The 12,461-nt window shown below is 39.5% G+C and overlaps 1 protein-coding gene across 1 annotated transcript in view; it reads right to left on the bottom strand.

The window, feature by feature from the left end:
- CCDC150 (coiled-coil domain containing 150) overlaps positions 1 to 12,201 on the bottom strand; it is an 81,980-nt gene extending 69,779 nt beyond the window's left edge. The window contains exons 1-2 of the mRNA XM_037742091.1: positions 11,982 to 12,201; positions 7,641 to 7,804 (exon numbers count right to left, since the gene is read on the bottom strand). Of these exons, the coding sequence (XP_037598019.1) occupies positions 7,641 to 7,804; positions 11,982 to 12,017 (200 nt within the window). The 5' untranslated portion in view covers positions 12,018 to 12,201. The remainder of the gene's footprint in view (positions 1 to 7,640; positions 7,805 to 11,981) is intronic.
- Positions 12,202 to 12,461: the final 260 nt, after the last annotated feature.

Raw genomic sequence — 12,461 nt, 5'->3', positions numbered from 1 at the left:
AGTCTTGCTCTGTCTCCAGCTGCCAGGCTGGAGTTCAGTGGCTTGATCTCAGCTCACTGCAATCTCTGCCTCCCAGGTTCAAGCAATTCTCCTGCCTCAGCCTCCTGAGTAGCTAGGACTACAGGCACGCACCACCACGCCCAGCTAATTTTTGTATTTTAGTAGAGATGGGGAAGGACTACAGGTGCGCAACACCACGCCCAGCTAATGTTTGTATTTTAGTAGAGATGTGGTTTCACTACGTTGGCCAGGATAGTATTGATTGCCTGACCTCATGATCCACCCGCCTCGGCCTGCCAAAGTGCTGGGATTACATGCCAGGGAGTTTGAATTTAAGAGTGACATCCTAAGGTATCCGGCAGAAGAAATTTGTAATCAGTAAAATGTTCCAAAAGTGACATGGCTGTTTTTAACAGCCTACAATTAGATGCAGGAGCAAAGAAATGGTTTAAGGTTGAAACTTACATTGAAAAGAGAAGTACAGTATAAAAATTTGGAAATTTTACACCCCAGCCATGTGGTAGAGAAAGAAAGAGAATTTTCAGGAAAGGAATTCAAGTGGCCTATGGAACAACCATTTGCTAGAGAGATTAGCATGACTAAAAGGAAGCCAGATACTAATAGCCAAGACAATGAGAAAAGGCTTTGAAGGCATTTCAGAAATCTCTGAAGCAGCCCCTCTTATCACAGTCCCAGAGGCCTAGGATGAAAGAATGATTTGGGGGACTGGGTGTCACTGCCCTGCACCACCTCAGGAGTGTTGCCCACATCCTGGCTGCTCTGGCTCTCACTATGGCTCAAAGGGCCCCAGATACAGCCTAGGCCACTGCTTCAATGGACACAGGCCATAAGCCTTCGCAGTTTCCATGTGATGCTAAGCTTGCAGGCATACAGAACGTTAAGAATGAAGGAGGCTTAGTAGCTTCCACCTGGATTTCAGAGGATTTTTGAGAAAGCCTGGATGCCATGCAGAAGCTCTCTGCAAAGACTCTGCCCCTGCAGCAGGCTTCTGTTAGGGGAGTACTGAAGGGAAATGTGGGGTTGGAGTTCCTACAAACAGTCCTGCCCAGGGGAGCTGTGGGAATGAACCCACCCTCCAGACCTCAGAAGGATAGAGCCACTGGCAGCTTTCACTCTGAATCTGTAAAAAGCCACAGGCACTCAACTTCAACCCTTGAGAGCAGCCATGGAGGCTGCAACCTGCAAAGCCAGAGGGGCAGAGCTGCTCAAGGCCTTGGGAGCCCACCTGGCACACCAGTGTGCCCAGGATGTGGGAAACAGAGTCAAAGATTGTTTTGGACCTTTAAAGTGTGGAAACTGTTGCTCTTTTCTTTTAGCCAATTTCTTCCTTTTGGAATGGGAATGTTTACCCAATGTTTGTACCACATTATATCTTGGAAGTAAATAACTTTCTTTTTGTCTTACAGGTTCATAGGTAGAAATAACTTGAGTCTCAGGTGAGACTTTGGAATTTAGACTTGTGACTTTTGAATTAATGCTGGAATAAGTTAAACCTTTAGGGAACTATTGAGAAAGGATGTTATTTTGCAGTGTGAGAAGGACATGAGATTTGGGGTAAAAGGGTAGAATGTTAGTTTGGATATTTGTCCCATCCAAATCTCATGTTGAAATGTGATCTCCCATTGTTGGAGGTAGGGCCTGGTGGGAGCTGTTTAGGTCATGGGGGCAGATCCCTCATGAATGCTTGGTGCCCTCCTCATGGTCATGAGTGAGTTCTCACTCTGTTAGTCCATACTGGTTGATTAAAGGACCCCGGTACCTCCTCCGCTCTCTCACTCCCTCTCTCACCCATGTGACTCACCTGCTCCCCCTTTGCCTTTTACCATGATTGCAAGCTTCCTGAGACCTCACCAGAAGGTGAGTAGTTGCTGACCATGTGTACAGCCTGCAGAACTATGAGCCAAATATATCTCTTTATAAATTACCCAGCCACAAGTATTCCTTTATAGCAATGCAGAAGAGACTAACACAGACACATTACCATCAAATTGTCAAAAGTTGAAGACAAAGATTTTTAAAAGCATCAAGGGAAAAGTAGCTACAAGAGAACCCATATTAGACTATAAATGAAGTTTTCAACAGAAACCTAGTAGGCAAGCAAAAGCAGAATATATAGTCAAAATCCCAAAAGAAAAATAAAACTGTCAACCAAGAATACTCTATCTTTCAAAATATGAATACAATCCTATCTTTCAAAAATGAAGAGGCAATAAAGACTTTTTCAGACAAACAAAAAGTTTATCAACATTACAAGAAAAGCAAAAAAATAAATAAATAAAAACTTATTCAAGCTGAAGGAAAAGGACAATAATTAACAAAAGAAAATATATGAAAGCATAAAAATCACTAGTAAAAGCACTGTCAACTTCAAATCACTCTAATGCTGCAATAGTAGTGTGTTAATCAATTACATCTCTAGTATAAAGGTTAAAAGACAAAACTAATAAAAACAACTACAACTACAATAATTTGCTAAGGGATACACATTATAAAAATATGTAATTTGTGACATTAAGAACATAAATTGTAGGAGCAGGGAGAGGGAAAGTGTGGAGTTTGGATATGCAGTAAAAATTAAATTGTTATTACCTTAAAATAGCCTATTGTGTTTTTTGTAATCCTCAGAATAACCATACAACAAATTGTGAACACATTGGATAACCTAGAAGAAATGGACAAATTCCTAGAAACATGTAGCCTACCAAGACTGAATAATGAAAAAACTGAAAATCTCAACACACCAATAAAGAGTAAGAAGATTGAATCAGTAATAAAAAATTTCCTCCTATCAAATAAAAACCCAGTACCAGATGGCATCACTGTAGATTTCTACCAAACATTTAATGAAGAACTAACACCAATTCTTTACAAACTGTCAAAAAATTGAAGAGAAGGGAATACAACAAATTCATTTTATAAGGCCAGAATGACCCTGAAATTAAAGGCAAAGACACTAAAAGAAAAGAAAATTACAGGTCAATATCCCTCAACATAGATACAAAAATCATCAATAAAACACTAGCAGCTGGGCACAGTGGCTCATGTCTGTAATCCCAGCACTATGGAAGGCTGAGGAGGGCCGATCACGAGGTGAGGAGTTCAAGACCACCCTGACCAACATGGTGAAACCCGATCTCTACTAAGAATATAAAAATTAGCCAGGTATGGTGGCATGCACTTGTAATCCCAGCTACTCAGGAGGCTGAGGCAGGAGACTCACTTGAACCTGGGAGACAGAGGTTGAAGTGAGCCAAGATAGCATAACTACACTCCAGCCTGGGTGACAAAGTAAGACTCTGTCAAAAAAAAAAAAAAAAAAAAAAAACAAACCACTAGTGAACTATTTTCAACAGTACAGTAAAAGAATAATTCACCATGATCAAATGAGATTCATCCCAGAGATGCAACAACAGTTCAACATGCACAAATCAATAAATGTGATCCACTGTATTAACAGAATGAAGGATAAAAATTATATAATCATCTCAATAGATGCAGGGAAAGCATTTAACAAAATTCAACAATGTTTCATAATAAAAACTTTCACCAAATTAGGTATTGAAGGAATGTACCTCAACCTAATAAAGGACCAGATGTGATAAGCCTACAGGTAACATCATGCTCAATGGGAGAGGTTGAAAGCTTCTGATCAGGACTGAGATAAGGATGCCCAGTCTCACCACTTCTATTCAGTATACTGCAGTAAGTCATAGCCAAAGCAATTAGAAAGGGAAAAAAAAGACATCCAAACAGGAAAGGAAGAAGTGAAATTGTCTCTTTTTGCTGGACATACAAAATCTTATGTACAGAAAATCCTAAAGACTCCACCAAAAAACTATTAGAATAAATGAATTCAGTAAAGCTGCAGAATACAAAATCAGCAAACAAAAATCAGTAGCATTTCTATTTACTAACAATGAACTATCGGAAAAAGAAATTAATAATCCCATTTACAATCACATCAAAAAAACAGGAATAAGTTTCACCAAGGAGGTGAAAGATCCATACAATAAAAACTCTTAAAAGACTGATTAAAGAAATTGAGGATGACATAAATACAGTAATGAGTTACGTAATGACAGGAATACATTCTGAGATATGTGCTGTAAGGCGATTTTGTTGTCGTACAAACATCATAGAGTATATTTACATAAACATAGATAGTATAGCTCACTCCATACATAGGCTATATCTCCTAAGCTATAAACCAGTATAGCGTGTTACTGTACTAAATACTGTAGGCAACTGTAACACAATGGTAAGTATTTGTATATCTAAACATAGAAAAGGTGATGTCTTGCACTGCAACAGTTCATGGCTGAGACATCAACAGACGATAGGGATTTTTCAGCTCCATTACAATCTTATGGGACCACCATCTAATATACAGTCTGTCACTGACTGAAATGTCCTTATGTGCCACATGACTGTGAATGGAATGACATCCCAGGTTTATGGATTAGAAGAAGGAGTACTGTTAAAATGTCCATACTACCCAAAGCCATCTACAGATTCCGTGCAATCGCTATTAAAATCCCAATGTCATTCTTCATAGAAATAGAAAAACCTGAAAATTCATATGGAACCACAAAAGACCCCTGAAATAGCCAAAGCAATCTTGAGCAAAAAGAACAAAGGTGGAGGCACCACATTAGCTAATCTCAAATAGATTACAAAGATATAGTATTAAAAGAGCATAGTAGCAGCATAAAAAGACTCACTGTCCAATGAAATAGAATAGCTCAGAAATAAACCCAGGCATTTATGATCAATTGATTTTCAACAAAGATGCCAAGAATACACAACAGGGAAAGGACAGTCTCTTCAATAAAGTATTAGGAAAACTATGCACATATAGAAGAATGAAATTGGACCTTTATTTCACCCCATATACCAGAATCAACTCAAAATGGATTAAAGACAGATGTAAAACATAAAACCTGAAACTAAAACTACTAGAAGAAAACATAAGGGAAAACTTCTTTGACATTCGTCTCAGCAATAATTTCTCGGATATGACTCCCAAAGCACAGGCATCAAAAGCAAAAAATAGACAAATAGGAATGGATCCAACTAAAAGGCTTCTGCATTGCAATGGAAACAATTACAGAGTGAACAGACAACTCACAGTTTGGGAGAAGATATTTGCAAATCGTACATCTGATAAAAGGCTAATATTCAAAATACACGAGAAACTCAAACTACTCAATAACAAGAAAATAAGCTTATTTTTTAAAATGGGCAAAAAACCAGAATAGACATTTCTCAAATGAAGACATACAAATGGCCAATAGATAAACGAAAAAAAAAAATACTCAACATCACAAATCATCAGGGAAATACAAATTAAAAACATGGCAAGAAAACCTCACATCTGTTAGAATGGCTATTCTCAAAAAGATAAAAGATAACAAGTTGGCAAGGGTATTGAGAAAAGGGAACTGTACATACTTGTATGTAGCTGATGGGAACGTAAATTAGTATAAGCATTTTGGAAAACAGTATGGAGGTTCCTCAAAAAACTAAAAGTAGAACTGCCATATGAGCCAGTAATCCCACTTCTGGGTACATATCCTAAGGAACTGAAACCAGTATGTTAAAGGGATATCTGCACTCCCGTGTTCACTGTAGCACTATTCACATAGCCAAGGTATAGACACAACATAAATCCCCATTAATAGATGAAGGGATGAAGAAAATGTGGTATCCTGCATCTATAAACAATGAAAAACTACTCTGCCTTACAAAATGAGAAAATTTTGTCATTTGTGACAACATGGATGAATTCTGAAGACATTATGCTAAGTGAAATAAACCAGGCATGAAAAACAAATATGCATGATTTTGCTCATACATAAATCTTAAAAAGTCAAACTCATAGAAGTAGAACGGTAAAGGCTGTAGAACAGTAGTTACCAGAGGCTGGGTGGAAGTGAGGAGGTGGACAGGGAAAGAAGAGATTGTTCATCAGAATACAAAGCTCCAGTTTAAGAGGATATAAGTTCTAGCAATCCACTGCAAAGTACATTGACTACAATTGATAATAATGTATTGCATATTTAAAAATTAAGGGTAATTTTAAATCTCTTTACCACAAAGAAATAAGTATGTGAGGTGATGGATATGTTAATTAGCCTGATTCAATCATTCTACAATGTATCCATGTATCATAAAATCACATTTTACCCCATAAATATGTAAAATTATTCACCAATTAAAAATATACACAAAGAAAAAAGAACAGATTCTTTCATTAACAAGCATTTATTAACCACTCCAAATTTAAATATAGAGATTGCTATTAGGTAAACATCAGACCAATGTGGAATAAATGAGGGCCACTGACTTTTTAATTCTTGTTTAATATGGATTTTTCATAAACCTTTTTTAATGTATAAACAAGTGATACATAAAATATATTATTCAAAGTATATTAGGTGCATAATATATACATGCATATAAAAAATGTATGCATATATGTATATTTTATGGGCATATTTTATATGCATTAAAATGTTAAATATTAATTCTATTATAGTGAACTATTAAATTTAGCATGGAGGGAATATATTCATGTTTTTAGAAAATTTTTAAAGTCATAATAAATATTCCTATTGTGTTACCAACATACTCAACATTTGTACCAAATTTAATCTTTAACTGCTAAAGAGTTATTTATTCCATGGGTGCTAGAATACCAACTATAATAATTTTATATCTTCCCTGAATGAGACACACTCAAGAAATATATGTGTAATTTTTTTTTTAAATCACACCAGTAAATTCTAAATTGGCTGCTTAAGCCCACAGATTCTGCAGGCCATTGATAATCCAACTTTTAATAACTTGTTTAGAAGCACTAGGGAAAAAACAATTTTTTTAATCTCATTCTAAATCATAAAATTTTTTAAAACTTCAAAAACCTCTTTTAATTTACAATATGGGAGAAGAAAATGACCAAATTAATGCCATGAAGCAACATTTTAGCTTTTAACCTTAATATGTCTTTTTATTTTAAAACAAGAATCATTTATTAAATGAAAAATTACGTTTGTTCTTTTTTTTTTGAGACAGAGTTTCACTCTTGTTACCCAGGCTGGAGTGCAATGGCACGATCTCGGCTCACTGCAACCTCCGCCTCCTGGGTTCAAGCAATTCTGCCTCAGCCTCCCGAGTAGCTAGGACTACAGGCGCGTGCCACCATGCCCAGCTAATTTTTGTATTTTTAGTAGAGACGGGGTTTCACCTTGTTGACCAGGATGGTCTCGATCTCTTGACCTCGTGATTCACCTGCCTCGGCCTCCCAAAGTGCTGGGATTATAAGCGTGAGCCACCACGCCCAGCCTCACGTTTGTTCTTAAGTGAACAGAATACCAAAGTTTGTACACTGAATTAACACACTTTAAATATCTGTTTAGGGGAAAAGTGATAGTAGCTCTATCTCGATCACAGAATGACAACACTTCATTTTGCAAATGTTTTCTAAGTAATGCTCAAATGAAAATTATTTCTCAGTTATTTTGCAAATATCCCTCTCATCTGCCAAACTACTGTGATTTAATAGGTAATGAAGCAAAATTCTTCAACCTACAGAGATCTAGTTCATTTTTCTTTGTTACCTTTCTTCACAAAAGTCCAACATTATTAGGTCATCCCTCAGTGAACTGGTTTGTTCCTCAACTATTCTCATCCTCTGCTGAAGTACAGTGAATGTTTCAGAAGCTGTAGCATTGATGTGGGTTGGAGAAAGGACCGGTCTGGACACTGTAGTTTCCATATGTACCTAAGAATATAGTCACAATATTAGTGTCATAGGTCCTATTATTGTTCAAAAATAATCACTGCCATTCCTGTGTTAGGATTATGCATCACTGTCCTGTTGAATTCAGGCATGGTCATGTGTCCTGCTTTGGCCAATTAAATGTAGGTGGAAGTTAGAAGAGCCAGCTTGCTCTTCACCATCTCTCTCTTTTCCCTCCTCTATGAGAAGAGAAACATCCATGCACTAGGGTCCCAAGGTGACGATGACATCAAACAGACCCACAACCCATTCATAATATACAGCACAGATGTCCTGACATACAATACACCTATGTTGTAAGCCATTGAGATTGTTGAATAGTTTATTTCATCATAATTTAGCCTATCCTATTTGTCACTATTAGTCACACACGAGGGCCTAGGACTTGCTGAGGAAATGGCTTTTGTTACTAGCCATTTTCATCATAACATTATCACCATACAACCTTCTTGAAAAACATATACTTGGACCTCTGTACAGCTGTCATAAAATAAATGATTTGCCAACTATATATACTATATATACTAAATTAAAGCAGCAATTTTAAAAAATAATATGTAACTTTAACTTAAAGCATGACCAAAGACCTTTCTACGGCTACTGACATCAAATTTCCACAGACCATCCCCTAAAACCCAATGAAAATAAATAAGAATAGTGAAAATACTCTTTCAAGTCATCAGTGACAGAAGCAGAATTAGCTTATATGTGGTCCCAATGTGTAAATGAACCATGTTCAATGACAAGGTAATTGGTGAAAACTTTAAAAACATTTTCTTGCAACTCCATCCTGTATAGACATTTCTATACCAATCATGCTATAAACCTTAGCCATCTCTAGCATTAGTGTTCCTATGGGAACATGCTCACAAGGAAACAATCAGGGATATCAGGAGTATACCTTTCTACCCACTTGCTATATAATCAGGTATCTCCCTTACCCTCACCTTCCTGGAAGTGAAAGGGGGGTCTACCTCATGTTCAACTTGCTGAACATGGGGTCCCAGGACACACGGCAGGAATTCATAAAGTGGAGGACTGGTGGCAGGAGTGAAGGGAACAAGAAGCATGGTGGGGGCTACGGAAAGACTGAGCTTCTCACTACAGTGAGCTATGAGTGTGCTACGACACTCCAGCCTGGGTGACAAGGCAAGACCTTGTCTCTAAAAAAATAAAAATAAAATAAGTCTGGCTGGGTTCGGTGGCTCACGCCTATAATCCCAGCACTTTGTGAGGCCGAGGCAGGCAGATCACGAGGTCAGGAGCTCAAGACCAGCCCAGCCAAGATAGTGAAACCCTGTCTTTATTAAAAATACAAAAAATTAGCCAGGCATAGTGGTGGGCACTTGTAATCCCAGCTACTCAGGAGACTGAAACAGGAGAATCACTTTTACCCAGGAGGCAGAGGTTGCAGTGAGCCAAGATCACACCGTTGCACTCCAGCCCCAGCAACGGTGCAAGACTCAAAAACAAAAAAAAAAAACAAAAAACAAGTCTCAGGGTTAGCTGAAAACCCTTCCTCCCAACCACCACCTCCACCCCCTACCATGGGAAAACAAAAACAAAAACCAAACAGTGCCAAGGTCAGGAGAGTCCTTGGAAGCAAGGGAGCAATGATGGCTGAGTAGCAAGAGGGCAGCCTTAAAGCCACCAGGCAGAGTCCCCAAGTATCTGGGAGGCTGTTAAAGTAGAGATAAGAACTTCAATCCAGTAAATGAATCTACCAAGTTGGGGCTTAAAGTTCGGGAGAGATTCTCATTTTCACTGCAGTTACTCACACCCTTGCCTGTCCTCCCCATCTGGTAAGCCCAAAACAGGGATAGCAGAAATGCCACTCATCCCCATACATACATATATACCTACACACACACACACACACACATATATATATACACATACATACATACACACACACACACTCACTCTCTCTCTCTCTCTCTATTGGCCACTTGGCAGATCCTCATAAGTCATAGTTCTATAGCTCATAATCTAAGAAGCACAGTCTTACATGAAAAGAAACTACCTTTAATGGCTGACATTCTAGCAGACACAACAGCTTTAACAAATCTGTGCTTTGTTGTGTTTGAAAAGAAGCAAATATTGACTGCTGCCTTGAACCTAAGTCCTAATGAATGCTTAATAGTAACTGTAATAAAAAAACTAAGATAAAAACTTTTATTTTTAAAAAAGTTCATTCATAACTAATTTCTATGCAATATCAAAATCAAACTAATAGAATTCTGTCTTAATGTTTAGGGCGAATATTTCCAAAGAGCTTCTGGCAGGTAACCTTATGGAAAGCATGGCCAAAAAAAGAGACCAATGTCACAAGTAATATACTAGTATAAGCCAGATGACTTTGAAAAGAAAACACTTGCTTCTGTGGACATAGACTCCATTCCTACACCTGGCAATAGGTGCACACTGGCAAAAGCATATACAAGTATATGCTGTTGGTTCCAAAATAACAGTCCAGGGAATCAATGTTGTTTATCACAACCACCGGAAAATAATTTGGTAACAATGTCTTCATTCACTCACACATCTAACAAATATTTCCTGAATATATACCATGGACCAGATACTACTATAGGCAATGGGGAGGTATGGGGGTGGGGTAGAGCAGTACCAACAAAACTCCCTGCCTACATGGAGCTTATATTCCAGTTGAAGAAGACGGACAGTAAATAAAATACATTGTTTGTGATAAGTGCAAAAGAGAAAAATGAAATAGGAAAGAACATGGGATGGAGGCTGCAGGGTAGGTTTTCATTTTAAACAGGGCGGTCTAAGAAAGCCTCATGACATTTGAGCAAAGACCTGCTATATAGATATTAGAGGACAGAAAGTTCCAGAAGACGCAAACAGCAAGTGCAAAGGCCTGAAGTTAGAAGGTCTGATGAGTCCACACACAATAAAGAGGTGGGTTTGGCTGGAGAGAAAGGAGTAACACAGAGAATATGGAGAGATGAGGTCAGAAGGTAATAATAAAAAGAGAATACACAGGGCCTTGAAGGCCATTGTAAAAGTCTGGCTTTTGCTCTCAGTGATTCTCAGAGCCACCGGAGGTCTATAGCTGAGGAGTGCTGTCTAACTTTCCTTTTAACTGGATCACTTTGACTCCCTTCCACTCCACATGGTGGAAGAACAAGAGAAGCAGAGATGCTGCTGCTGGCCAGAACCAGGGTGACAGAAGTGGTATTCCTATTTTAAGAAGTGGTTAGTGGCTAGATGTACTTGAAAGATAGCTTTTGCTGATAGATTAGATATGCGGGAAAGGAACAAGCCAAGATTAAAGTAAGTTTTTTGGCCTGGATGGCGCTATCATTGAGACAACGGAAACTTACTAAGGAAGAACCCGTTTTGTGGAAAAGATAGAGAGTAGTTTATAAATTGTCAAATTTAAAACATGAAAGATACCCAATACACGACTGAATTTGTGGATCTGAAGTTCGGGGATGAGGTGTGGACTGGAGATATAAATTCTTAAGAGCTCAATAAAACCTTAAGGCGGGATAACAGAGAACAGAAAGGATTCAAAGACCTACTCCTGCGCACGCCAAGATTAACAAATTAGAAGCACGTGTGTGGGGCGTTTACGACGGATTAGCACAAACTTCTCCAAAGTGGGGTCAAGATAGACATTTTTCTACCTTTAGAGCCTAGCACAGTGCCTGGGAAATTATGGGTGGTAAATAAAAGAGCTACTTCGACAGGAATTTAACGAATGTCTATTCCGTTCTAGCAAAAGCGCCAGGTACTGCGGGAACCGTAAACAACAAGTGCAAATTCCTGACACCTATATTCTGGTAAGCAAGCCAGGGAGGATAACGAGTGACAAAAAAATCAAACATTAACGCCGAAATAGCCTTCTCAGGAACGTATTATCCTCCAACTTAACATATAAATAAAGGTGGTATTGGGCTTATCTGGAGGCCTCGGTGGCTATCTTCCACCCCTCAGCTGGAGCCAGGCCAATGCAAACTTCGCTCCTAAATGGCTTTCACCTGCATCCAACGCCGAAGCTCCTTAGGTCAGGGCCCTGAGGTCCAAGGAACGAAACTGGACTCTGTCAGGACAGGGAGAGGGGGGCAGGGAGCCGTGCCTGTCACTATCTAAGCCGAAGCCTCTCCCCCACGGGTCTCCGACAGCCGCTCACCCGCCCAGGGCCAGGGAGCCTCACCCCACAGTCCATCCGTGCGCCTGAGGCTCCGTACTGCTGCAGGCTGGCGGGTTTCCATGGAACTAACACAGCGTTTTAAACCAACCCGCTCCTAGGCGCAGTAGCTCCCATACGCAGGCGCACCCGTGGCAGAGCATGCCGGGAACTGCAGTTTTCCCAGCTCAGGAGTGCCCTCTGCCCTGGGCTGCGCCCAAGCCGGCATTCGGCGGCGCGCAGGGAACGCGCAGCGCCGTTAACCGAATGACGACAGGCTCCATTGTGCTCGCAAGCTGAGCACGCCGGGATATGTAGTTTCCGGCCGCTGCCCTCCGGGAGGTCCTGTGCTATACGCCTCACTGTGACTTATCTCTGCCTGGTGAACTTGCGGTGTTCGGCTAATCTTGGTAAACACATACCCTGCGGCAGAGTCCAAGCCTAGACAGCGTTTTTACCTGTAGGAAGACTAAAGGATCATTT

The sequence above is a fragment of the Cebus imitator genome, unplaced genomic scaffold, assembly GCF_001604975.1.
Source record: "Cebus imitator isolate Cc_AM_T3 unplaced genomic scaffold, Cebus_imitator-1.0 Scaffold113, whole genome shotgun sequence".
Lineage (NCBI taxonomy): Eukaryota > Metazoa > Chordata > Mammalia > Primates > Cebidae > Cebus > Cebus imitator.
Note: the sequence above shows the minus strand (reverse complement) of the source record. Positions and strands in the feature narration are given on the sequence as shown.